The 26839-nt window shown below is 42.9% G+C and overlaps 1 protein-coding gene across 1 annotated transcript in view; it reads right to left on the minus strand.

Moving 5' to 3' along the window:
- Positions 1-9867: 9867 nt before the first annotated feature.
- Positions 9868-26839, minus strand: part of NPSR1 (neuropeptide S receptor 1) — a 59552-nt gene continuing 42580 nt past the window's right edge. Inside the window, exons 5-9 of the mRNA XM_040593765.1 lie at positions 23347-23548; positions 13269-13345; positions 12501-12590; positions 10230-10410; positions 9868-10107 (exon numbers count right to left, since the gene is read on the minus strand). Of these exons, the coding sequence (XP_040449699.1) occupies positions 10014-10107; positions 10230-10410; positions 12501-12590; positions 13269-13345; positions 23347-23548 (644 nt within the window). The 3' untranslated portion in view covers positions 9868-10013. The remainder of the gene's footprint in view (positions 10108-10229; positions 10411-12500; positions 12591-13268; positions 13346-23346; positions 23549-26839) is intronic.

Below are 26839 nucleotides of genomic sequence, written 5' to 3' on the forward strand. Positions count from 1 at the left end.
CTACTCATACACCTTTAGTGCGGGACTAATTTACTGGATGTCCTTGTCCTGCTTCTGTGAGCGCTCAGCCCTCATCCGTGTTTATCTCTTTGCCATCTGCATAGTTTAGCAGAAGCCATTTCTTTTTTATTTCCAAATCAGTGATAAGCGTACTGAATCAGATCAATATGATATCTCTCCACGCTCTTTTTGGGCTGCCTACAGGCTTCAGACTGTACAAGGCTTGGTGGCAAAGTGATTGCAAAAGCCCTGATGAAGGAACCTTCAGTGGAAGGTGATGATTGAAAGGTGCCTTTGCCCTGCTGCCAGCCCTGCCTGCCCTCCGCTGATCCCCACGTTGCCTCCTGCCCTTTGCCTACATAGCGAGTGGAGCTGGAGGACTGGATGGGAAGGGGATTCCTGCCATCGGTAGGATACTGTGTGTTCTGAGTTTCCGACACACTGCAACATGGTGACAGGAGGATTTCGGATGCACTGTAAGGGATTTATGGTGCTGCAGTGGGGTGGCAGGAGAAAGCTTGAAATGTGGGGGTTTGACATGCCAAAATGTCACGCTGCTGTTCTGATGGTAGCTGTGGGTTGTGGTAAACAAACTTTCCTGAGAGTCACTCCTCGCTAGAAAAATCTTTTTTTCCCCTATTCTTTTCAGCAACACTTTAAAGGACTTAAAAGCAGCTTTAGTGCCAAAGTGCCACTTCTGTCTCTGCTTGCAGGTATACTGAAATAGTATGAACCATAAATCACTTTAAAAGATAGCAGCAGAAGCTTCACAAATCCTTGTGATTCAAACTTCAGAGGAAGCTAATGTAGCAATTCAAAAGTGGAGGACTGGGAAACTGCAGTCATGAAGACTGAAAAGATCAGGAACTGAATTAAGTTAATCACATAAAGATTGTCGGTCAATAGAGCAATGGTGAGATGTTTAAAGGTTTTAATGACTCCGCTGGTGAAGGTCCGATAGCTTGATAATCAGTTGTCCTTGAGCTAATTATCACAGTCACATTAGCTTGGCAAAGCAGAGATGGAGTGGTGGGTGGCTTTTATGTGCCGTAGAAATCTTAAAATCAGATTGCTATATCCTGAATCTTAAAAAAGAACGTCTTTGCAGGGGAAACACTTTTACTCTGAAGCTCACCTTTTGCTTGCATCACTTGAACAAACAGCAAAGCAATTGGGCATGCTTTTATCCAAAAGCCTTTACTTTATCAAGAAGACAGATGTTAGACGTGGTGTGACTGTGACCTAGACATAAGGGTGTCACATCCACAGGCGCAGTGTCTGAGGGTGCACCTGGGTGCAACAGCATGCAGAGGTATCCAAACTGGCTCTGAACACAAAGTAGTATGGTCAGGGTACCATGGCCCCTGACTTCTTGCCTGTAGCCCCACATGTGGACAAGAGTGCCATAGAGAGGGCTACTCGAATGACGGGCTTGGATATGGCTTTTGACCATGAGTAAATCTTTCCTGGACTTTTTCCAGCCTGATTTCTTCTCTCTCCAGACTGAGGTTCAGGCTACAACCACCAGCATGTGTTACCAGTTACCCCACAGTAACCAGGGTTTCCCCACAGTGCAAAAAGATGACAGTGACTCCACAAACTCTTCATGAAGACCCTGGCACTTGTGAAATACTGTGGACTTGCTTTGGGAGGTCTATGACTTTGGGTCACACTCTGAGGACATGGAAGCAAATTTTATTGAGGTTAAGACTCTTTGTCCATTGGCACCTTTGAAACAGGTCTCATTTCTGCTGTTTAACCCCAGTTTGGGGTGGGAAGGAGTGAAATTCAGCAGAGTTCTGATCTTGAGTAGGGAGAGGCTTTCGTTATCCCTTAGGTTGCCTTTAGTTCCTATAGATGTGGCTCTAAGCATACTCAGTGATCCAGGAATTATATTATACCACTGCTGAGCCCATAAAAATTTCAAGAACATGTTTGAGGTTCATGCAATGTTCTTGGAAAGATTTGTGCCCCACAGTGTCATCAAATACACGCTGTTTAAGGGCTGTTGGTATTCTGTGATTTTCCTGTCTGTAGTCTAATTTGAATCCTCTAAACTTCAGCAGGGTATCAGGGCAGTCTTTCAAAAAACAGGAATGACCTGTGCTTCTAGGAAGCTTGCATTATTTCCCCCCCCCCCCGTCACCATTGAGGTGATTCCTCTCATCCTATTTCTTAGGTTTTTCTTAGATAACTCCGTGTCAATGTGCACTATTTTCTCTTACCATTTCGCTTGGCCGACCTGAAAAAGTCTGTGCAACCTGTTTTTTAAATGTCAGTTTGATTTGAGGTGGCAGTTAAATCACTTCAGTCCTGCCCAAAATAGTAAATGTAAACACGTTAAACAGGTCTTGTGTTCCTCTTGAACAGAGCCCCATCAACTCCCACTGAAACCAGCAAGAAGTATCTTCCTGACTTGTCATAGGGCTGAGTTGATCTCCCAGTAAGGTTTATTCATCATCCCAACAGGCTTCCTCCGACAATGTGAACTGAAGTTCGTGCTGCTTTATCTAAGAAAAGAAATTAAACCGATTAGATACTTTCAAAATATAGCAGTTTAATTGCCTTCAGGCCTTTGCAAAGTCTCCAGCTGGGTTGACTACTAATATTTTGCAATTATTCTCATCATTATAAAATTACAATTATGCCTGTTTGCTTATGATTGATCGTGGTTCAGAATGGCTCACACATGTATTCCTTGATACATGGATGTAGGCATGCTCTAATAAAAAACATCATATCCTTAACAGAAGGTGATAAAGACCTGCTGAGACACGTGAACGGACAATCTGGCTCAGAATATTAAGCACGTTCAAATGTGTGATGCTGGGCTCCCGGCAGGCTCCTTCTGATACCTTACTGAGTCCCTGTGTGAGCCATATCAACAGCGTGCCTCCATACATTGTTAATTAAGTATCTTGCCCATATATTTGGGATTTGAAAGGAGCATTCACTATACTCATGTAGCATGATATGTTGCAATGATTCTTGCTTACCAAGCAATGCACTAAGAAAACTGAGGCAGAGCTACATTACCTCTCTTGACTCAGGTTAAACTAATTTTCATGCCATTTCCTTTTTTTTTTCCTTTCTTTTCTGTTCTTAAGAATACAGACATTTTTCCAGATACAATAAGAAGGCCCAAACCACATGAAATTCTTGGTGTGGGAGGTAAGATAGACTGAAAAAGAGGAGAGCAATTGCAGAAGGGTGCAACAGCAAAGGCAGCTCCAGGGTGCTCCTCTGGAGGGGTTCACCACCCAGGGTGGATGCTGGACACCATGTCGGAAAGTTCACCAGGAAGCATCTCCTTGACTCTCCTGTTGGAGGTGTTCTCATTCGAATGAGTGAGTATTGGTTTAGTACCTGGGTGTATAGCCCTGGGGTTTTTGGAGCTGGGAAGCTACATCAAGACCTTGTTCCCTAACCCTGTGGCCATGGCCATGGCTACGCTGAGGTGCCTCCCTCTTCTATTTTATCCACAAGATGTTCTCTGCATGCAAAAAACTTCAAAGTTTTCTCAAAAAATAATAATTTGCTGCAGGGGTCTGACAATAAACATTTCCAGATGACACTACACCCTGTCCCATGGAAATAACCACATTAACAGCCCGTTGAGGGAATTGCCAAGTATTCCTGAAAGAGTGATGGCATTTGAAATTCCTCTATGAATTATTCTACACCCGTGGCATTTTATAAACTCCGCAATGCCAAGTCACCTTTAAATTGTTCTTTTGGCACCATATCAAAACTGAGCACGCTTCTTTCACCTACATTACATCTATACAAATCAATAATTCCCCTGTGTAGGTTTTAAAAAACTCTCCTGGAGTAATCCTTCTCTCCCAAATGAAGAGATTAAGCCATGTGCTCCAAATGGGACTTAGTGATGTTTTCCTACTTGATCACTTTAAAGTCTTTTCTCACTCTGTGGTAGCTTCATAAAGTACCTTTTAGCTTTTAGCATGATCATGGGAGTCTGACTTCTCTTTAATTTTCTATGTAATGCATTTAAGTGACCCAAATCCTTTAATTCAAGGACACTTTATTAATTTACGGCTAAAGAATTTTTCCCTCTGGCATTAGTCTGTACTGTCCAGGAGGTGCAGTTTGCCAGTCACGCCATGCATAAATGTATGCCTGATTACAAGCTCTTAGCCACTTTGTAAAACCGGGAGCTCATGTGGAGTTAGCAGAGTGGTCACTCTGCAACCGGTGAGTAGACACAGGCTGTCTGCAAGCTGCCAGCACGGCTGTGGGCTGCTGCTCCCACACAAGGTTTGTACAAACGATGTGAGCCACTGTGTCTTCGGCAAAAGAGGGGGAAGGATTATGCTTTGAAGAGTAATGCTTGTATAACTCTACTATCATTGGTATCGGTCTCAACCTGAAAGCCTGAACACAAGCAAAAAGGCCAGCTGCTACCTGGCATGCGTCTGAAACCTGGGATGTTGCGGTGGTAGGGCAGGGATGGGGAAAGCATGCTCATGCCTGAAGTTCACTCGCTTTTCCAGCTCCATCAGCTTGACTAAAGGTATTATTGCTCCAAATAAATGTCACCCACTGATACTCTCTTCATTAGATCTCCTCACCGCACCATTGCAAAGGCATGGCCATCAGCATGCTTCAAAATGAAAGGAACTGGCTCCTGGTGCCCTTGAAAACTTGCACAGAAAGTCTTGCCTTGCATTGCATTTAGATCTCAATAAACAGCCATATAGCAGAGACTAGGAGAGCTCTCTGATAACCAAAAAGCTTGTTGCTGTCCCATGAAATAAGGTCTAGGCAGGCTGATCATTGTTCTTCTGAATTTATTCAAATTTATTCATGGTGAGATTATTCCTGGGGGCAGGGTTTGTTGCACATTTATCATGTCTTTTAAGAAGAAAGTTAACTCCATCCCAGCTGAAACCAGGACAGCAGTTGTCTCCTCTCTCTCCTTTTCCCATTGGTATCCCTGTATTAACAGGCAGCAGAAATACCCCTTTTCAGCTTTCCATTTCACCAGCCCCAACTAGCCAAAATCTTAGGTTGCTCTTCTCCGTGTTCTTTCTTTCCCTTGTTTTGCACAGAGTGGTCTCAACAGAGGGCAACGATAATGCTAGTACAGCCTTAGCTCCTGTGACAAACGCTTCACCACACACACGTTGGGACCGTATTAGCTCCCGTGGCCCCAGCAGCCGCTTTGTTGTCAGTAACCGGGCATAGCCTGGCCAATGAACTCACCCAAGGCTTTCTTCCCTTCAGGTATTTCCAGCTGATGAGCTCCCAGTTTATAACAGGATTTCTGGTAATCGATGCAATTGATTATTAGCACGCAGCGTGGTACCTTTCACCACTTTTCTGCTATTGAGTTCTGAAGATCACCCAGTACTTTCTATGTGATGCCTCAGGCTCCATTAACTTTTACTGAATTTATTAAAGCTGCTGAATTTTAGCCCATTTTCATTTGCCTCGCTTGAGTCTAAATTAACAGTTAAGCTTCTAATTATGTCCCACTATAACCAACTCAGTCTGAGGAATCAGCGAGGAATCAGAGTCTATTTGTAAATTCATGCCTGTGTTTGTATGCCCAACCCTCTACCCCCATATTTTATGTGTACTCAGAATAAGATGCCATCAAACATGACAAAAGATTATCTAATGAACCATTCAGCTATACTGCTTATCTAAATTGAACGTTGTATGAAATAAATTACAGTTTGCTATAGAAAAGGAAACATATTTTACCTTATGCTAAAAATTGCATTTACTCCCCAAATCAATCATGTTTCCCAAGGTTGATGAATAAACTAAAATCTCTGCTCCTGCAAGCGCCAGGCGCTGGGTTGGAAGGTAGGCACAGACAGCTTTTGCACTAGTGTATTTTTATCTGTGGAGTGGTTCCTCTCTTGAAAGAAGGCACTTGTGCCTGCATCATATATACGCTTTTTTGCTGTGCTTCCTGCGATTGCTTTCTTTTGTAGGTATTCTGTTTCCATCAAGTATTTCTGAAGATTGCATGCAGCCCGTGGGAGGGGTAAGGTGAAGTGGCAGGTAGTGTGATGCCTTCTGAGTTCTTGTCTAAAATGAATGGGCATGAGCGGTGAGGTAGAGCTTTCTGAGGGAATGCAGAACTGGAGGCATCTTGCTAGCAAGTCTATTCCTTGTGAAGAGAGTGCCAAGAGACTGTTCTTAGTAATTTCAGGCTGGAGTTACCCCCAAGAGCTCATATCTTGAGAAATTCTCTGCCAAAGTCACTTTGAAAATGTTTTTTTTTGGGGGTCGAGTCACTTGTTCCTATGTTTTGCACAGGGTCCTGTGGTTTGAGAGAGGATTTTCCCAATTTCCTGCGTCTTACAGTGTCAACAAAGTACGAAATCTGAATAGGCATAAAGCTTTCCGGTATTCAAATGCCACGCCTCCAACTAAAATAAGCACCAGGCTCACTTTTATTTCTCCTGCTTATGTGTCTGTCTTAGAGATTGCTATCAGTAAGGGTCTGATGCTTGCAATAACTAGTACTCTAAAAATATATTGTGGAAGTCCGCTTCTGTAATGACATTTATGTGCCCAATTCTTACTAAAACAATTCATATTTAAATGTCTAGGTACCTTGTAGAGTATGGACCTTCATTCATTCATTCCTTGCAAGTCTTAGAGACGTGTAAAAATTAATTTTATTTTGTTCTGTGGAACTCAAATCATCCTGTATCATATCAAAACATTTATTTTTTCTGTGAAAGACATCTCTAAAAAAAAAACCCACCAAAAAACCTCAAAACCTACAAATGACCAGGCAGTAGCTTCCTTTTCTTTTTTGACTGATAAAGTCTGCACCTCTAGGCACTTGGCCAGCGGCGTGCAAGAGCATGCAAAATGCTTCTATAGGTAGGCATTTACTTTGCTGTTCTTCCCTGACTGCAATGTGGAATATTGCACTGCATTATTAGAGTATACCTACTCAGTGATTTGGATGTTAATTTTTGCTGTCTTGCATCTTTTTTTTTTTTTTAAATAAAAATGAAAAAGAAGACAGAAATTTCAAAGGCAAAACCAAGATGAAAGACAAAATACTGGTTTATGCTTTTAGCGACAGATGGAAACTGGGCTAAGAGAATTGAACTTTAAATTACATAAGAAAAATGTCCAAGAACAAATTAAATAGCCTTCTCATACAGGTTTTATTTGAACCTGTCACAGAAAGCACACATTTTCTATTCTCTTGAATTAATATATTAGTTGGAAAAGTATCCTAGTCCTATGCTGTTTGATGTGACTTCTCTGAGGGATGAGTATCTGATTTTTCATGCTTCCTGGGAATCTATAATCATACAGGACTTTATTATCATACAGGATTTTATGTCCTAGCAGTCACGCATACCAGTATTTCTGGTTGCTGCGGGAATGTCAGGAGGATCTCACAGATGCATCTGGAAGTGTTAAAGCTGGTGAAGAGCACAGCTCCTCATGGGCTGTCACAGGCAAACCAGCTGGGTGCCCTTTTCTTGCTGTGTTCAGACTCCCTGGGTGTTCAGACCTTGACACTGACTTTCGCTACCTCTCCTCATAGGTGTGGGGTCTTTTGTAACAACTCTGTCACCGTTAGGCAAGTAAATAGATGTAGAACAAGTTGTGGATGCGGAATAGGAATCAGAAACCTGCCGGTGTCAGATGAAATCCCTAAATCTGTCTCCCAAAAGACAAAGAATGGCAATGCAAGTGTTTTCCAGACTAATGCAAAAACTCAAGCTTTTTCTATTTCTTTAGAATAAAAGTTTTGAGTAGTAGTAAAATGCCATGTCCTGCACAGTAAGAAAGCAGGATAGAAAATGAGATAAATTATTTACCTCTGTATTTGATTACTTGGAAGGGATGCAGGCAAAAGTGGTGTGAGGACATTTCAACTGACAGATCCTCATAGGAAGGGCGTCACCATCATGTCCAGAGGCAAAAGAATAGGAACAAAATCTAAACGGTACATAATGCAACAAGGAATGAAACAAAAATACTTTTTCTTTGAAAATAAATGGGTAATTGCTTCATTTAAGGCTGGAACCTTACATTTACTCATGCATATGCTTAATTTAAATGGGATAATTCATGTGGTGACCCCAGTGAATAATATGCAAATCTTAGTGGGATTGAGACATGTTAAATTTGCAAATCAAAGTACTGCTCAGAAATGTTATCTGATTTCCAGGTATTAAGTCTACAAACTCCATTAATTGTTCAAAAGTAGGTAGCCAGTGTATATGCATCAGATGAAAAAGTTAAAAACCAAAATCTGTATCGCTATGAGGCTTAAACCGAGCAGTCCACTTTTGGGAAAGTTATAACATGCCCACAAGAAGAAAAATTGTTCTAGTTCTTACATACAATCTATCCAAGTTGGCTGCTGTAAAGGCTGGTGTAGATTTATGGTTTTAATTAAGCTGTTACCAAAATTTAGACATAACAGAACTTCATAATAATAAAAAGGGAACCTTTACTTATTTTCCTGAGAACATAAAGCCCCACAATTTTATGTATCTCCTACTTAGGAAAAAATATTTTTGTAATAAAGGTAATTCTAAATAAATTTTATTCAGTTCTTGTGGGGAACAAACTCATTGCAAAGGATCATGATAATAAAAATCATGATAATAAAAATAACCTGTTTAAACTGCCTCCACTTAAGTAATAATGCAATATTTTTTTTTTTTACCAGGACGAAATAAACACACTTGCCGTACAGCTGGTTAGAGTGAATTATCACACAAACACTTCCCGTTGCCTTGTGGTAAAATGCACCTTGAAGTCACTATCGTCCACCCACCTGCTCAACCCATGTGAGAACGTTTCTTAAGTTTCTTAAGAAGGATGTGGTGGGAGGATGCCCCGAGGGCTGGGGGAAGGGGATGCCCAACAGCCCGGGCACTGTGCAGCAAAGCTCTGCTTGACGGCAAATGCTCCACAGCCCCTACAATGAGTGTACAGGATGGGACCATTAACAGGGAATTTTTTCTAAATATAATTTGAGTTTTATGGTTCCCCTTGGGTCTTTTTTCCAGCTCTGAGGTTGTCTAGAGATGTGTATGGCTCCCTGCATGATTTAAGTGACACGAATGATTTACACAGGGCACGAGCCAGGGAGATGCTGCTGTGTAGGCAGTGAGATTGGTCTGTGCTGATGAGGTGCCACAACTGGCAGCTCCCTGTCGGGTCCCCAAAATCCGCTTAGGGCCTTTGTCACAGAAGCATGTGAAGATCTGTGTGTGTGGTCCACCACGGGGGCTGGGAGAGGCTGGCAAGCACTTAGTTAGTATGGTAGCCCAGAAATAAATGACCATCTGGATGTGTCATGTGGGAGCTCTGCAGGGACCCTGGGATGCCATCAACACACCAAAGTAGGACAACAGAGAAATACTGTGTGGGAAAAGGGGGACAGCAGGACTGGTGCAGCTGGGAGCATTGGTGTGAGCTGAGAAGTGGGACCAGAAGGGGTGGGAGGCAGTAACCCAGCCCCTCAGTCCCCTCTTCTCTGGGTACTGCTTTGTAAGCGGTTGTGCATGAAACCCAGATATAATTACATAGTGTGACGGTCGTGTGTTCTCATTGGAAAAGTGCCTGTGTGTTAATTTTAAGTAGGGTCCTTGCTCTGTAATTGTGAATCCTCTATCAGTTATGTGAGCTGGACAGTGCAGTAGATGGCTTTTAGTGGCTCCTGAAAAAACAGAGAAGACTGACTAGACACCATTTACATTGCTTTTTGAAGTTTGGAGTACATATATGTATTACAGCTTGCTTAAAACCAGTGTGCCAAGGCAAGCCTTCACAATGGTGGCATGCAAACCCCTTCTACTGATTTAGCACTGGCAGCATGCAGCTGCTGAGGCTGTGGTGCCGGTCCAAAATACATGGGCTGCTCGACAGCAGCAAGGCGTGGGGTCTTGCCAGTCGGTGTCCGTCTGCTCACGATGCACAGGGCTTGTTGGGAACCTTTCCTTTCCTAGACACAGGTCACGGTGTGCCTTTGTGGAGCATCAGCTGTGCTAGATGTATTCTGGTTTGGACAGGACCTGCATCTCCTGCCCTCCATTGCTCCTGTCCCGGAAAGTGCCCCCCAGCCTTCGAGTTCTTCTTTCCCTAAAGAAAATAAGGAACGGTCAGAGTTAAACCAGGGGAAAATAGGTAGTCAGGTTAGGAACTGTGTTTATGTGTTCCCTCCCTTCTTAGGGGTAGTCAGAGTGACGGTAAAGGAGCAATACTCAAAAGGGGGGCAGAGGCGGTTGCTGAAGAGGCAGTAGATGAGGGGGTTGATGGCACTATTCAAGGCTGGTAGGTTCTGAATGATCACAGATGCATAGAAGCGCTCTTTGGTCTCGGGGAGTATGTTGAAGTTGTCCAGGATATCAAACAGAAAATAAGGGCTCCAACAGAGAACAAATGCTGGAAGAGAGGCAGAGAGAGGAACAGCTTGACATTAGATAGTTTAGCTATTTAGGGAGGTAATCACACACGCATTGAGAGACTGGCAAAACACATAAATATTTGTTCATGCAAAAAAGAAATCTCTCCCTATTCAGGGTCTTATTTAAGAGAATAGTTATTAGATTGTGCTTTTATTTGTCTTTATTTTTATTTGAATGCCCATAAAATGTATTATGTGTGCTCCTTTAAGTGTTTAGAGTGCTCCCTCTAGACATATCGAGACAGTTTTGAACACTACACAACACATAAAGGGTAAATAGGTAGCCAGTTAAAGCATCATCAGTTATAGTGAAGCGCTCTTTTAATGGTCCCCTGAGTGAGCAGCCAATCTAAATGTACACACCACCAAATTGCCTCTCCGTGACAGCACTGCCCCTCACAGCCACCTATTAAAAAAGGCTTTTAGACACCCAGGAGCAAGGAATTACACCCTTTCACACCACGTTATGGCAGACCAACATGTCATTTGGCATGCTGGCTGGTGGTGCTGCGTACAAAGGGTGTGCAGGAGGACACTAATTCCTGTACTGCAATTTAAGAGATAAGCTTGGGGAAGGGAAGAGGGGACTGCGTTGTTCATAGCCCCTGCTTTTGTTCAGAGATGCTAGAATTAAAAATGCCACAGATCTACCTTTATTTGCAGGCATAGGGAATAAATTTTGCCCCTCACAGATTTCTGTCATCTCCTTTCACAAAGACTTTTGATTCGAGATTTACATAGAAACGGTGGGACAGGCAGTTCGCTCAACTAAGCTGTAAGTATCTGGGTTAAAAATGTACAGGTATCTGTGAAATCAGACACAGGATCTCTCCCTGACCCAAATGGGACAGCAGCAACCTCCTGTTTGCTTTCTTGTCATACTGATCAGTATTTCTTTGTTGGCAGTTAGCTGAGTGCTCACTGAACGTGCAAGGGAGAGGTAAACTCCCCTCTATAGTAACTAAGCTGGTAACGTCTATGCACAGATTCCAGCAAAAGAGCAATACAGTGTCAGCGTACGGAGCATAACACTGATTACGCAGAAATTTAAGTGGCTTTAGAAAAATCCATGAATGTTCGGTGCCTTCATCTGTTTGCACACCAAGCAATGCTGGCTGCCTAATATTATCAAGCCCTTCTGAAATACTGAGCATCCAGGTGAGCCCTTAACATCTGATGGCATTGCAATAGTAGTTGTTTCAGACAAAAGCTTTCTCTGATTGCCACACAGGAAAGTTCAGACACAGAGAAGCTGTTCTTGGGCTTCTGAAAAGCATGAATCACACCGGCCTCTCTCATGTCTGCAGACGCTACCACTAAACAGTGAGCAAAGCACCTCAGTAGTAGCTATTATCACAGTATCATCCAATCTGATTTTTGTGTAGTGTCGGCAAGAGGAGCGATCTTTTTCACTGGTAGGGGTGAGCTGTTGGCCCTTGGGAATAAATAGCTTCGGTCGCCTTCCTGCCTGTCGCTGGCAGCTAATCATAAGCCCTGTGCGACGCTGCCTTTATTTATTGAGATAGAATGTCAGCCTCCTAATTCCATCAGAATAATGTCATCTCCCTGGGAGACGGAGAGCACCTGCACTGAGTCATCTGCTGCCCAGTCAGGAAAGGAGAGCTTGTTCTTCCCACCTCAGCAGGCAACACACCTGTGACACCAGAGTCAGTTGCTCTGCATCCCTCACCTCTCCTTCCTCTCCCCAGCACCTAACATGCTGTACATAGTCTCCAAGCCTAAAAGACAACTCAGTCGCCAAATCTTTTGGGAAGGAGAAGACCCCTTCCTTTGTTCCTTTTGGGCAATATCCCTCCTTTACCTTCTTTATGCACATGAGGGGCTGTGCATGTAATTTCATTTGAAGCTTATGTCAGATGCCTGAAATAGGAGTTTATCAGCTAGAGGAGAGGGAAAGGACAAGAAGGCGAAGCAGGGAGTCTAAGTACAGGTCCTACTCTGAGCCATCTACCGCACTTCATCTGCTGATGACGGAGGGAGCTGAGGAAAACCAGCTTCCCAACGTCAGCAATCCTCCCTAGCTACCGCTGTGGGGCTTTTCACTTACCAAGGATAATTACGATGCTGTACTTGATCGCTTTCACTTTCGCCCTGGATATGAACCCACGACTGGTGTAGCCAGCAGAGGTTTTACCACCTGGGGAAAGAACAGTTTGGCTAGTAAAAGAGCAGGGTTGGTGTGTGCATGTGCCAGTGTGTAATGCCACAGACAGGACGGCAACAAAGCCCATCCCTCCCGGTGTCAGGCAAGGGCTCAGGAGCTGCTGAAATTCAGACACTTGCAAGCCTGCTCAAGTTGGACACTCAAAACCTGAGCCACCCAAAATCTAAAGGGGAAAATGTAAGCAGAAGATATCTTTCTGAAGCAATGTGGCGTTTGTGGTCTTGGAGTGGAAAACCCAGCTTGTTTTATGGCTTTCCATAGCCAGGAATTTCTGATCTTGATAAAAATCCAGACTTGCAAGGGCATGTGAAAACACAGAAAAAGTGTTATCTAAGTATATGCTAGAGGAAAATCATTCTGGAAATGGGCAAAGTTCTGGGAATAGGGATTTTGAGCTCTAGAATAAGGATCTTTTACTTTTTTATTATTTTCTTACAGATGTTTTCCGTTGTTCCTTTAAAGGGGGTTTAGTGTCAAAGGAAAGAAGGTAAATAATGCAGAAAAGAGTTACAAATGAACAATTACAGAAACCCCATTCCCACCGCAGTGATGAGGCCCCAACACGACACTGTGTGTCCAGGCATTCCTGGATTTGGGGGACCAGCTGGATTTGAATCACGAGGCTGGAGACACGTGTGTGCTGAGACTCACCAGGGCAGCTGGATATGATGACAGCCTGAGCTTTGCTCTTCATCCAGATGGTTCGTATCACGATTGAGTATATGACACTACAGAAGGGAGAGAGTCATTGGTATTATGAGACACTGTAAATTTAACTGACATCTCAGAGGTTCGTGCTCGATGAATATGTTTATCTATGTGTAAGGAGCTCGTAGAGATAATGAGACTGCACAGGAATAATAATAGTAATAATAATAGTAATAATAATGACAACAACAATAATAAATAAAATATAACTCTTCTGTAATACTTTTCAGAAGCAGTTCTGAAGAGCTTTCACCATGGAAGTCGTTATCATTGTCCTGGCTTTGCAGATGCCAGATCTGAGGCTCGGAGGAATGCAGTGATTTGGCCAAGATCTCACAGGCAAGAGCTTATTGGGGATTTGGAGCTAGCTGAGGCCAAATCTGCCTGGCTACCAGCCCCGGGCCAACAGCCTGAAATGGCAAAGGGAGGGATCTGGTTTTGCTGTGCGTATGCTTCTGTTTTGGTGTTACTTTGTGAGTATGAAGCTGATGAATAAAATGGTATCCTGAGGAATTCAACAGGGGCAAGATCCATGAGAAATGCAGTTAAATATCGTGGTGCTCACTTTCAGGTCTCAAGGTCCTGCGATGGAAATAGAGGAGGACAGAAGTATCAGGTAGGTGGGAAGAGTTAGATGATTCAAAACTAGATCCACTGCAATTTGCATGTTTAGAGGGGAATATACATATACTTTCAATGGGAAATATGAAAAGCGTCCTAGTCCGCAGTGCCCTCGGGTGGTTATGACTTTTCCCATGGTGATAAGAAATCCAGAATTCTTTTTATTTAATATAAAATAGGTAAAAATAATTCCTTCAAGCTGAAGAGCAGTTTCAACCCACATCCTGGATGAGGATGTTACCTTTTCAGCAGTTTACATAAAAAAAAAAATACAAGGCCTTGCTCTGTCTGCCTTTTCTCCTGCAAGCGTGCATAACGCCCAGTTAAAAATCACTAAGCGTACTGGTGTTTTACCTTTTAGTCTGCTATAGAATACAAAAATGATTTAAGGTTATTTCAGATAATGGACTCAGGTTGCCATGTTTTCCTGATGTAAAAACCAAACCTTATAAGAGAAGCCATCGTGTGCTGTTTGCAATACACAGTGGTGATTTGGGGGGCCTGGGGCAGCCTGACCATTAATTGCCATAGACCTTAGGGGTGAGTCTGTGAAAAAGATGCAGCTAGGGAGATTATTTCAGATAAAGATGAGACTATCAGATAAAGATGAGACTAAAATGTGTCCTACTATCATGTGATTTATTTTTATTATCAGAAGAGATGTTATTCTTATTAGAGGTTTCAGACTGATACACAAGCCTTTCCTACAGCACCTGTGATTCCTAGACACACTTGCAAAGGCAGTATTTGTGTGCCTTGGAGGCTTCTTTTCTATGGAAGTTTGAGCCATCTGGTTTCCAGGCTCGATAGGTGAGAGCTGGAGATGCAGCGTGCAGCCTGGGCTGTGCTGCAGAGCAGTAGCGTACTTGCCCAGTGAGGGCTTTGCATGCATCTGCCGCAGACCCTGGCTTGCCCTCCTTAATCCCTTCAAAGGTCCAGCATGCCTCCCAGCTGACTTGAACATTTTCCTTTTATCTCCTGGCTTTTCAAGAACCTGTTTATTTATCAGCTGGTGCACTTGAGAGTTCTTTTGTACTTTGTACTGACAATGGTGGAAAATTCATGTATCATTTCTCCTTTGACTGTTCCAATGAATAAGAATGCACCATAATGACAATTGTTGTCGTCTCAAGAAAATTTCCAGGCAGCTCCTAAAAGACTTTTTTCTATTTTCTATTTTTTCTATTTTCTCCCTAGCCTGCTATCTCTAGCCTGACCTTTTTATTTGCAGTTGAAACAATATCCCCCCTGATGCAGACCTGCGTGTGCCCAGTAGGACACATTCAGAGCTGCCTAAACACCAGGACAAAGGAGCTTAACTCCATAGCCAAAATACTCAGACTCCCTACTTCCAGCCAAGTGCCAAAAGGATTGAATTACAAAGTCAGGCTCCTCACTTGCCTTCCCTTTGACCCCAGAAATCCTGCCCTCTTGGCTGCAGAGCCTGGTAGGAGCATCCCTTCCACCAGATGCAGTTATAGCAGCTATCTTCTTCACTTGGCATTTCACATATGAGATTAGATGCTGTTTCATTTGAATTCTCAATTTTTAGAAGGCCAGGGGAAAGTTTAATTCCTGGTTTAATCCGGTGGCTTCTAAAGTGCTGCCAACAGAATGGATTTGTACCGGTGGTTTTGCTTCTGTTCATCTTTTTTTTTTCTATAGCTGGATCCACTGGAGCCTTCCTTATCGGGAGGGGACCAGAGGCTCAGGGTGGGTGTCAGGAAAGACGAGTCATTTGTCATGCTAGGTACGCTTCCCAGCAACAGTTCTGCCAGCCACAATTATGCCTTTATACTTTGATCTCTCTGGGACTCCAGATCTTATTAGTACCTAATCTTTCTTTTTTTCCCAGCTATGTTGGTATGAAGCTAAGAAACTGGACTTTCCAGAAATATGTCACCCAAAGCTTAACATCAGAAAAGGCGTCTGCACATGGGTTTCAAAGCCACAACAATGAAAAGAGAGCACTTAAAGAACAGAAGTTGTCTTTTTCTTATAGGGGAAAAGGAGGTTTTTTCCAGAATGCATTTGTAGCTTCTTCCTATCTGTAAAATGCAGCTGGAGAAGGACATGGCGGTTGGTGACATCTCAAAGGGTGGGAAGAAATTCCCACTTGATGGAAAATGAAGTGTCAGATAAGCAGAGAGAAGCGGATGACAGATGACAACTGGTATTCAGGTGGACAGGAGGGTGTTGGCAATGGTCTGCACCATTCTGACCGTATTGTAATCTCTGTTTCCTTCCTCTTGACATCAAGCTGCTCAGTCTTCACTGCCAAGATGTAAAAGCACACCATGCACGTTGCCACAGAACTAGTTTTCCAACACATGTAACATGCCTGCATGCTCCTTGCCCTCGTCTCCACTGAAAGCACGAGGAGATGTGATGTACAGTTTGTTAGGTCCAGGTGTTGTCAGGTTTCCTTGTCTCTCTGTGTAGTGCGCTGTCTTCCAGCCTTCAGTGGGGATTCTTGGGGACTATGCAATCATCTTAATGCATACTATGATATTAGAATACTATATGAGTTTTTGTGGCCTATTATTTGCAGGTGAGAGACTAAGGATAGGGAAGAAAGAGCTGAGATGGAGCAGTGAAGCCTGGATGGAAAAATATTCCAAGCCTTTTTGAGAAGGAGCTGCTCAGGCTTTGAAGACCACAGGATAGATATCTTTACTGAGGATCTGGACAAGGGGATCGAGTGCACCCTCAGTAAGTTTGCAGATGACACCAGGCCCGGGGGGGGAAGGGTGTTGATCTACCAGAGGGCAGGAGGCTCTGCAGAGGGATCTGGACAGGCAGGACCCATGGGCTGAGGCCAGTTGTATGAGGTTCAACAAGGCTCAGTGCTGGGTCCTGCACTTGGGTCACACCAGCCCCAGGCAGCGCTACAGGCTGGGGCAGAGCGGCTGGGAAGGGCCTGGTGGGAAAGGACCGGGGTGGGGTGTGTGTGTGTGTGGCTGGTCAACAGCTGCTGAACATGAGCTAACAGTGTGTGCCCAGGTGGCCAAGGAGGCCAACAGCATCCTGGCTTGTATGAGAAACAGTGTGGCCAGCAGGACCAGGACAGTGACCGTCCCCCTGCAGTGGGCACTGGTGAGGTTGCACCTCAAATCCTGTGTTCAGTTTTGGGCCCCTCACTACAAGAAGGACGTTGAGGTGCTGCAGCGTGTCCAGAGACGGGCAACGGGGCTGGGGAAGGGTCTGGAGCTCAGGTCTGATGAGGGCTGGCTGGGGGCACTGGGGTGGTTCAGCCTGGAGAGGAGGAGGCTCAGGGGGGACCTTGTTGCTCTCTACAGCTGCCTGAGGGGAGGCTGTAGGCGTGCGTGCGTGTGTGTGTGTGTGTGTGTGTGCGCGCGTGTGTTGTTTTGGTCTCTGCTCCCAGGTAACAAGGGACAGGACAAGAGGAAAAGGCCTCAGGCTGTGCCAGGGGAGGCTGAGACTGGATGTTAGGAAACATTTCCTCACAGAAAGGGTGGTCCAGCACTGGAACAGGCTGCCCAGGGAGGGGGTGGAAGCGTCATCCCTGGAGGCATTTACAAAGTACATAGATGCCGTGCTTAGGGACATAGTTTAGTGGTGGACTTGGCAGTCCTGGGTTAACAGTTGGACCTGCTGATCTTACAGGTCTTTTCTAACCTAAATGATTCTATGATTCCATGGTAGAAAGGACATGCTGTTGATCTGAAAATGCAGCTATTTTTATAGCCCTGATAAAATGCATTATCTGGAGACATGGCAGGAAAATACAAGAATATGGTTCGGACTGCAGGTGTATCTCAGCAAATGAAATTTATTGCACCTCCAAAAACAATTTGGCTTGATCCAGATTCTGAAGGACTAAGATACATGTTCATTGTAGCATGTTATCTGTTAATGATGTTGTTTAATATGGCCCCATTGGTAAATACAGCATTTCTTGTCCATGTAACTAACTCACTCATGGTCAGTCATACATAATGCTACCATGAACAGTCCATCTTTATTTTTAATTCATAGATTACTTTTGTTTTGGAAAATAAAATGTCTGCTGGTATAGCTATGTATTGATATTAAAAACCATGAGAATTATAGGTCTGCCCACTCTTCAAACACAGGCTTTTAAATTTTTTTTAAAATAAATGATTGCATTATGCTAGCATCCCACCCAGCTTCAGTATTTGCTAGTAAAATGAAACTTTACCACGGCAAAGAGTACACTTAAGCTCCCTGCTAATTGCTCATATTTATCATCCAGCATTGCCTATTGTTCCTTGTACTTTATTTGTGCAAAGTGATGCAGCTGCATTATGTTTTATGGTAGCTAATTTACAGCACTATTTATCCAAAGACAATAGGTACATGTAACTTCATCTGAACAAACCATTGTAAGCATGGGTAAGGGGTGAATAGACAGGCAGATATTAGAACATATGTGCAAGACCTAGGCTTTTTTATTTACGAATGGAAATTGCAGGCAAAAATGATTGTGCTCACTGAATCAAGCTCAAAAGATGACCTTTGGTATTTTTATTAATGCTATTTTTATTTCCTTTATTTGATTTAATTCAGACAAACACCTTTTATTTAATCAATTTTTTACTTCATTGCAATGTCTTGGGTTTAGTTCCATATTTTTCATTTTAGCTGATTCTGTTTTTTCTCTTCTAATTATTTTTCTGTTCTCCAAAGCAAATGTTTTCTTGGAGTTTTGATTTTAAACAGCAGATGGATATTTTTTTTTCCTCTGTGCTTCAAGAGGAGCTTTTGCAATTTTTTTTAATCTGAATTTGGAATTATATTAGATAAATGCCTACATACCACATTTATCAGGTTAAAGTATAAGAAAATGTATTTAGTGATCATGAATAAGAGCTAAAAAATACTCCAGATTTCTCGATATATTTCAAAATACTCAAGTGTCAGAATATAATCGTTGGCACAGAGTAGCAATACAGAATGGGAACCCAGCAGCTCTCCCATCTCCTCGTCACCGGACCTGAGGGGCCCAGGTGCAAATATTTCCAGGAGAGCAGTCTGTAATCTGGATTTGACCCATATTTAACCTCTGTTCAGCAATGCCCCGGAGGTATTAATCTATCACAGATACCCTCTGAGCTCTGCTTGGCATATATTGTACAGGAGAAATGGTTTTGATTATAGCTGATGATGTCCCAGAATAGGAAAGAACTAATTACAACAGGCTGCCTAATTATTTTTTCTGCATTTTCTGGATTTTGGTAGGTTGATGATATAAACTGCAGAAAAAGTGGTAGATGAGTCTAAGTAGGAGGGAAGAACAGACCAAGTTTTGAAGTGCTGTAAAGAAGAACGTGATTCAGGATCTGTGGCTCTCCCTGACTGGCACTGAGACAGTGGGGAGGAGGGGAGGGAGCTTTTACACGAAAAGAACAAATATTCTCCCCTTTTCTCAGCTCTCGAAGCTAACCACACACTTGGGTTAAAAAAATCTAATCACAGCTTTTCATTCTCTTTTTCATTATTCAGGCCTTGCTCGTTTGTATTATAATCAGATAAAAAACTTGCCACAAACCCACAAGGTGTTTGATATCTGTTTGCTGATTCTCCAGTTGTGAAGAAGCGGTGGGAACAGACCTCAAGCATTTCAATCTTTCAGGCTGTTGCAGTTTTGTTCATAGATTGCCTTTTCATATAGACATTAAAAAAAAAAAAAAAAAAAAAAGGGAACAGATTGTTGTTTTCTTCTGGTTCGTGTTTTGGCTTGGAATCTATAGGGTTTGCCCACACCGTGTTTGAGGGATTAGCTTGGTGGTGGACAGGTTTTACAGACTGAGCAGAAGGTTATCAGCTTAATAATTCATTCCACGGGCTGCGGCGTTATGAATAACACAGCTCCTGTGAGGTGGTTGAAGGCTGTGTCAGGAACATGTGAAATCAGCTCTTCCGAGAGAGCTGAGGGATGGATGAGAGAAGCTTAAAAGATGATGGTACCTGGGCTGTAGCGAATGAAAAGCGCTCAGCCGAAGTGGCGTATGTAGTATGGAATTAAGCCCTGCACCTGAAAAGTAAAATTTTATCCTTTGTATGCACTTCGGATGAACTGTGCCAGAAAAAGTGCTGTCATCAGTGAACTGCTTTGCTTTAGAGGTTAGGTTTTCAGCAGATTCAGGAGGCAGAACTAATTAAGAATTAACTCCACCAGCCAGTGTCCCACATTGCGTCAGGCACCTGCCACGCAACTAAATCAGAGTGCTTTGGTGGAGAAAATAAAGTAGCTGTGCAAACAAAATGAATTATTGCAGAAAAGGTTTTATTCTTTCTCTGTGTGCGCCGTGCCTCACTTCCTCAGTAAGTGTGGCGTCTGCCTTGGCTTCTGGTTTATTCATATTCCCGGCTTCTTAGATACTGAGCCTTGACTTTTCAGTCACAGATTTATGGATTGTCTCTCCGTCATTATGTTGTGGCCTTTTTTTAACAACATCTTCGGCTAAAAGCCATTAGACAAAAAAACCCCCAACAAACCTCACAAAATGCCTTCTTTTGTTTACTAAGTAACACCTTTCATTTTTATAATTAATTTTTTGACAGAGTAACACACAACTACCATGTACCTGAACTCTGTCACTCACCCTTATGAAAAAACATCTCGTTGGTCATCAAAGCCACTGTGCGTCTGAAAGAATTCAGTGGAACGAAACTTTTGCAGAGAAATGGAGTCCCTGCAGACATTAACAGCCATTCCTGCCACTCTTTAGCTCCAAACTTCTTACCAGATTATTTATATGCTGCAGCCGCATCAGGTGGATTAGCTTTAAACTTCAGGTCTGCCAAGAAATTTTAATGAAATAGATGTCACACCTTGAAGCTACGTTGACATATTTTACAGACACATCAGCTGGGAAGTTGTAACCTTCAGCTGTATGCTTGAAGCTTGAAAAACTGTTCTGAAAAAATAGCCAGTTCTTCCCAAACTGCATGGCATTTCATTTGTGTCTCTGGTGACCTTGCCGCAGTGGTAATCCTCTTTTTATGTGATTTTAGACAATCCTCTCTATTCCGAAGAAAACAGTGTCACTGATTACTAGAAATCAATGGGCACCAAAAAATCCTTTCCTGTGCCACCCCCTTTCCTTCCTCCCACTTAGGACACGTCAAAAATTTGACTTGTGCTGGCAAGGGCGTGGGAGCATTGGTGTTAGCATGCGCTGAAAGACAGAATGTGCTTGGGCAGGCCACAGGCGCTGCTCTGCCCTGTGCCTCCAAGGCCGGTGTTTTAAGTCCTGCCATAAACTTCTCGTGTGAAAGTCGCTTAAGGTTAAAGCTGCAAAAATTTTAGGATGCTTTACCCGTGTCTCAGCTGTCAGGGCAATCTCATGAACTGCCGGTTTCACTGCCTTTTCCTTTCCCCTTGCGCCTTCGTTGCCTTCTTGCTTCTGGGGATTGACTGCAAAGCAAGTCACAGAGCTGATCTGGTTTGAATATCTCCCTTTGGCAGGGAGGAGGGGAGCATAAAGTCAGCAGCTCTGAAAAATTCATTGCTATGTCACTTGTCTTTCCTTGCCAAAATAGTATACATGCCATTTAAAAAGAGGTGGCTGATCTTTGAAAGAGATGCTTCACATGCCTGCGGAATGGCTGATAACTAGACAGGCTATGGGCCTTTTACCTAAAGCACTGAAGATGCTGGCTAGAATTTCCTGATCGCTGGTTACTTGAAAAAAACTCCTAACTCCTCTCACAGTAAAAGCCAGCCTCAAGTTTTCTAGTGCCATTGCTTTTCATGGTTAAATTACTTTTTGTCTGTTCTGTATGTCTTTATTTTTTTTTTTTTTTTGCTGTTAGGCTGGACTGCAGACCCACCCACATTTTTATTTACATATTCCGAAGAATAATTTTTGGTTTATTTAAAACCAGGCTGGTTTTAAGAGACAGGAAAACATACAAAGAGAAATGATCCTGTCTGGGAAGGAAGAGCAGTTGGACAATCTTGAAGTAGTTTTTCTCTATTGCCCTCATATCCTTTCTTTAAGGAGAAATTCTCATGCTTTTGTTATATCTGTGCAATCTGGCCCAGAAACGGAAGGCTTAGAAAACTGATGTGTTTATAAGCAAAGTATAAAAATTGTTCCTTCTCTCTAGAGAGCAGCACTGGTCAATGTTGAATTCGTATCAAAAGTCAGATAGATGAGTTCAGGCACCATGTGGTTTTGATTGTATCAGAGATCAACTTGTTGCCATTAGAAGCTGCAGAACTTAATCTCCATGCCTAAACAGTAAGAAACCTCAACGCACAACTCAGCTGGAAAGGAACTAAATCCGTGACATGGCCTTTACTATATAGCTTATGTAGCCAGCCCTGTCATCATCTAGAAAAGGTCAGTCTCCCCACCCTGCTCTCACTTGGGGTGCTAATGAGCAGGAAGCTCATGGACACTCATGGCTCATCACCTGCTGGCAAAGCAGATGGACCAGGAGAGATGTCCAAGGGACATACACGCATAGCTCCTCACTGACAGCCCAAACAGTGTGTTACCAAATTAAGGTGAAAAAAAGGAGTCCCAGCAAGTCATCTTTGCCACTGAGAAGAAGGGATGGACACCAAGAAATCCTATTGCAACCTTGCTGCTAAAAGAGAATAAAAGGTAAAGAAAGGAAAGGGCTCGGAGAACAAGTTGCTGCCACCAGCAGCCTTTCAAGACACTTAAGAAGCCTCACCCCCCTTCCACATCAGTTTTTGACTGCTCCTTTGCATTGGTAGTTTCTTATGGCTAGATAATTTTAGATTAACAGCAGCTAATAGCAGGACCCCAGAGGGAAGCAGTAAAATTCACTAAGCACAGTCTTGGGATATTGGTTGACCTCAGTTTAAAATAGACTCTGCTGCAGATTGTCCTTGTGATTTGGGGCAAATAGTCTCAAATATTTGCAGTGGAGGTTTCCCATTACAAAATGGGAATAAATTTATTTGCTTGTATTTTAGGAGCGGTTGGCAGCTTCAAACACTTGGAGATTTCTTTCCATCCTGGTGAAGAAACACTCTTCTAGTACTATGAAGCTTGAGAGCACTTTAAGTTAATTTTAGTTTAATTAACATTAAGTACGGTTTCCTGTTCTTTTATTAAAACTGTGTTTTGTCATAATAGTTAGACATTCATACTGGATTTATAAAGATATGTTTCAAGCCTGAAGCTGTGGAGATAAGTGGACACACTTAGAGATTCAGTCCTTTTTTCAGAGAAAATGTTTCTGGCTATTAATACCGGCACGGAGAACACCCAGGGCAAGTACAGCGACCCGTGCATTATGTGATAAAACCCGAAGCAACTATAAGGCAAGTGTGGAAATGAAATTGTAATGAATGAGTAGAAATTAAAGCATTAAGCTGATTGCACACTTGACAGCTTTCACCACACGCCTGCTGACTGCGGTTCAGGCTTACCTGATAATGATCAGAGGAATGAAGTACACCAGGAAAGCCACCACCGTCATGTAGGGTATCCAGTAGGAGTCATCAGGCCAGAGAGCCCAGCACTGCACTTCCCCATTGGAGAGCTGCCGTTTCCCAAAAATAATCAGAGTTGGTATGGAAAACAGGAAAGAGAGACTCCAGGCCACTCCAATCAGAACTTTTGCCTGTCTTTCTGTGCAACAGAGTCAAACAGACGGTGTTAGTGGTGCTGGCGTGACCGGTCCCCTGTAGCAGGACTGATGGAAAGGCAGAGAGGAGGAGGAAACTGGGTGAGGAAAGGGAATTTTGGGCTGCAGTGGGCTGATGCTGAAAAGACTGCAAAGGAGAGTGGGGATTTCATGCCTTTCTCGCGATAAACAGTCATGTTGCTACAGGCTTGTATTTTGTATGTTTTATTTAAAGATGCTCAGGGCCCATTGAATCTGAAACGCTGTGAGAAAGGCACTGGCCAGGGTCAGCAAGTCAGAAACAGGGGATGTAAATGGTTCCTCTGTGCCACCCAAACAATGTCATGAATAAATGCAAAGGACCACAGGCCTGCCCTGCTGCATGCTCTTACCCTGGCACAGCGGAATGGTGGTTAGTGGGAGGACACAGAGACAGAAAAGAAGGAGCCCTTGTGCTACAGATAACAGAGGAAGGCTGAGACTGGGAAGCATTGCTTAAAACATAAACCAGATTAAAGTGTACTGGATATACTGGTGGGGAAAATGTCCTCCTTGGAATGGAAATGAAAAAATTTGATGCAACTTGCATCAAGAAATCTCACAAAACATTGCCTGCCAGGAAAAAGAAAATGCCTGGGCTGAGGATCAGCACACAACTGCACAGCCAGCTGCCTTTAACTCCAGCTGCAACTTTGCTGCCCCAAAGAAACGTGGTCCTGGAGAGCCTGGGCACCCCCTGCATTTTGCTGCATTGTGGTGGGGACCAAACCCATCTCCTGTTGATGGGCCTGTGCCCAAGCCATGCCAAGGGTGGGCTGCTAATGTTGAGACAGGGCAGAGGCAGGTGCTCAAGCGCTCAGCCCTGTTGTACCTGCCCCACCAGACACCAACTAGGAGATCCTGCTGGACCTCATGATGAAGAACAGGAGCTAGAGGATCCCAAAACGCTTGGCAGGTTTGTGCTACTGCTTCCTCTTGACTTCTGTCCTCCTCCACTGCCAAATGGGAAAACTAGTGGGAAATCAAATGATGCCTGGTGGCACTCATGGGATTTTGTAAAAATCAGTGGGTCAGAGCAAAGAGCCCCAAGGCTTTCATTTCCACAACCTGCACCTTCTAGCTAAAATCCAGATAGCTCCAGCCAAAAAGTGTGAGGAAAAAGGGCTGATCGGTGGAGTGTCAGCGATTCCCAGAAGCAGTTATTCCTCCCGAGTCAAACTGCGAGAGGAACAGATGGGGACAGATCTTTTGATCTGGGAAGATTTGGTGTTGAAATACTTTATTGTCCTACAAAATACCCAAGGTTGCGTGTGAAATAGAAAATCACTTTAAATTATGCATATCAAGAAGAACGTCTTTCCTCCTTGAAGCTCAAAGAGCAATATGAAAGCATGTGGGCGAAACATTCAAAAAGTAATTTTATGCTTTATAAAACATCAGTTGCAAATATTCACTTATCCTGCTCATTATTAAATGCTACCCACGTTCAGCAAAATATGGTCTTGCTAATCTAGGGCTTAAGGGAACTCTGATGGCATCTACATAAGTGAGAGGGTTAGATTAAGTCTATAAATATTCCGCGGGCAAAGGAGAACTGCAAAGTTTCCCAGCGCATAACAGAATAAGCTCAGCAAAAGGAATATTAAGAGTAAGTTTCACAAATATTTCCTGACAAGACAGACTTTTCAGTTGTGAGCTAGCTACTTAACCTGCACACATACAAGCCTCAGTGGGGCGCGCCTGTCTATTTCTATGGGGAAAAAATCATAATTGGATAGTATACGTTATTTTTTTGCACTGTACAGCAAAGCCCTTAATTTGAAGAGAAGTGGGCAACTTGGGTTGGGCAAGAGCGGTATTATATCTTTGCGTTTAATAAAATATTAACTGCAATGCTCATTTATTCTTCTTTTTAAATATCCCTCGTGTTTGTTAGAATATGCCCTTGGTACTCTGAAGGGCCTTACAGGGCACTGATAGCGCCTAGGTAAGTAGATTTTTTTTTTTAATCAGACTAATGTTAATTGGCTGCTTCACAAGCAGGGTGTTTTTATGTTGGTTTTTTTTTGTAAATGCTCTAATATGTTTTAAATGCCAGCAAATCATATAACTAGAACTATATAAATGATAGATGGCATCAAATAAGTAACAGCTTTTGAAATACAATATTCTAGTCAGCTAGTCTCAGTATTTTCCTTTAAAAACGATATTTCTCTTTCAGTGGAGAGTTTTTCATACGAGGATGGCCAAGACTAACACCCAGGGTTGGAGTGGGGATCGTAGCTCTGGCACTAACTCACCTAAAGGATGCTTTTATGTCCCCGTCCCCTTTGCTCCGCTTTTGCCATCGGTGCACTGTGGCGGTGGTTTTGTGCACATCTGCTTGCTCCCAGCAACATGCAGCAGGGAGGCACCTCCTGGGAGGAGTTTTGCTCCCCACTAACGTGAACAGCAATGCTATACAGTTCTTCTACAAAGCAAGTGCAATTTTAAAATTTGGTTTTAAATTCAGAGAGGGAGAGCTGTTGTAGAATCTCATTGATCTGATGGACTTCAGCATCATTTGCAGCCCAAAGGCGTGCAAGGGGCAGTTTAGACCTATTTGGGTTTTCTCCTATACTCAGGCAGTTTTGTTGTTGTCTGTTGCTTAATTTGTATACTCTTTGCATATAAAATGTCTTCTGCTATAGCTTCTCAGTTTCTTTTCTTTTCAATCTTTATTTTACAGTTTTTTTTTTTTTAATGACCCTTTTGGTTATTGAATGTGGTGCCTTGTACAGCAGAAGTGTTAGGATTTGAATGTCTAATTCTTCCACATCCTGCACTTTCTGTGGTCATTTATGTATTCACAAAGTTTAAAATATTTGACTGTTGAAGCTGGTTTTCTTAGAAGCCATGCAAAGTACAGCTAATTGTAAATACTTTTTAACAGGATTTGAGACAAGTAACTAATCCACAATTTAAAAAAAATATCTTTTGACATTATCAAAGCAAAATGGTATTTCAAAGCTACACAGAAACATAATTTTTAAAATTTTAAAATTGGTAAGGAAAGCAACTCTTGTTTCTTGACTGAAGGATTTTGGGGGTTGAGTGCTTCATTTTGGAAATAAATTTGCCACAGCTTGGCTCAGAAGTTTTTAAAGTTTCTGTATCATCACCAATGACAAAGTTTTGCAAATCTCTTTGTTCTCCATCTGCATAATACCTCTGAGGGTCTTTCAAAAGCCCCCCACCTCCCTGACATCTCTGCTAGGAATAGCTGGGTACAAAGGGTGAATGTTTATGTATATCCC

The sequence above is a fragment of the Falco naumanni genome, chromosome 4 (assembly GCF_017639655.2).
Source record: "Falco naumanni isolate bFalNau1 chromosome 4, bFalNau1.pat, whole genome shotgun sequence".
Taxonomy (NCBI): Eukaryota; Metazoa; Chordata; class Aves; order Falconiformes; family Falconidae; genus Falco; species Falco naumanni.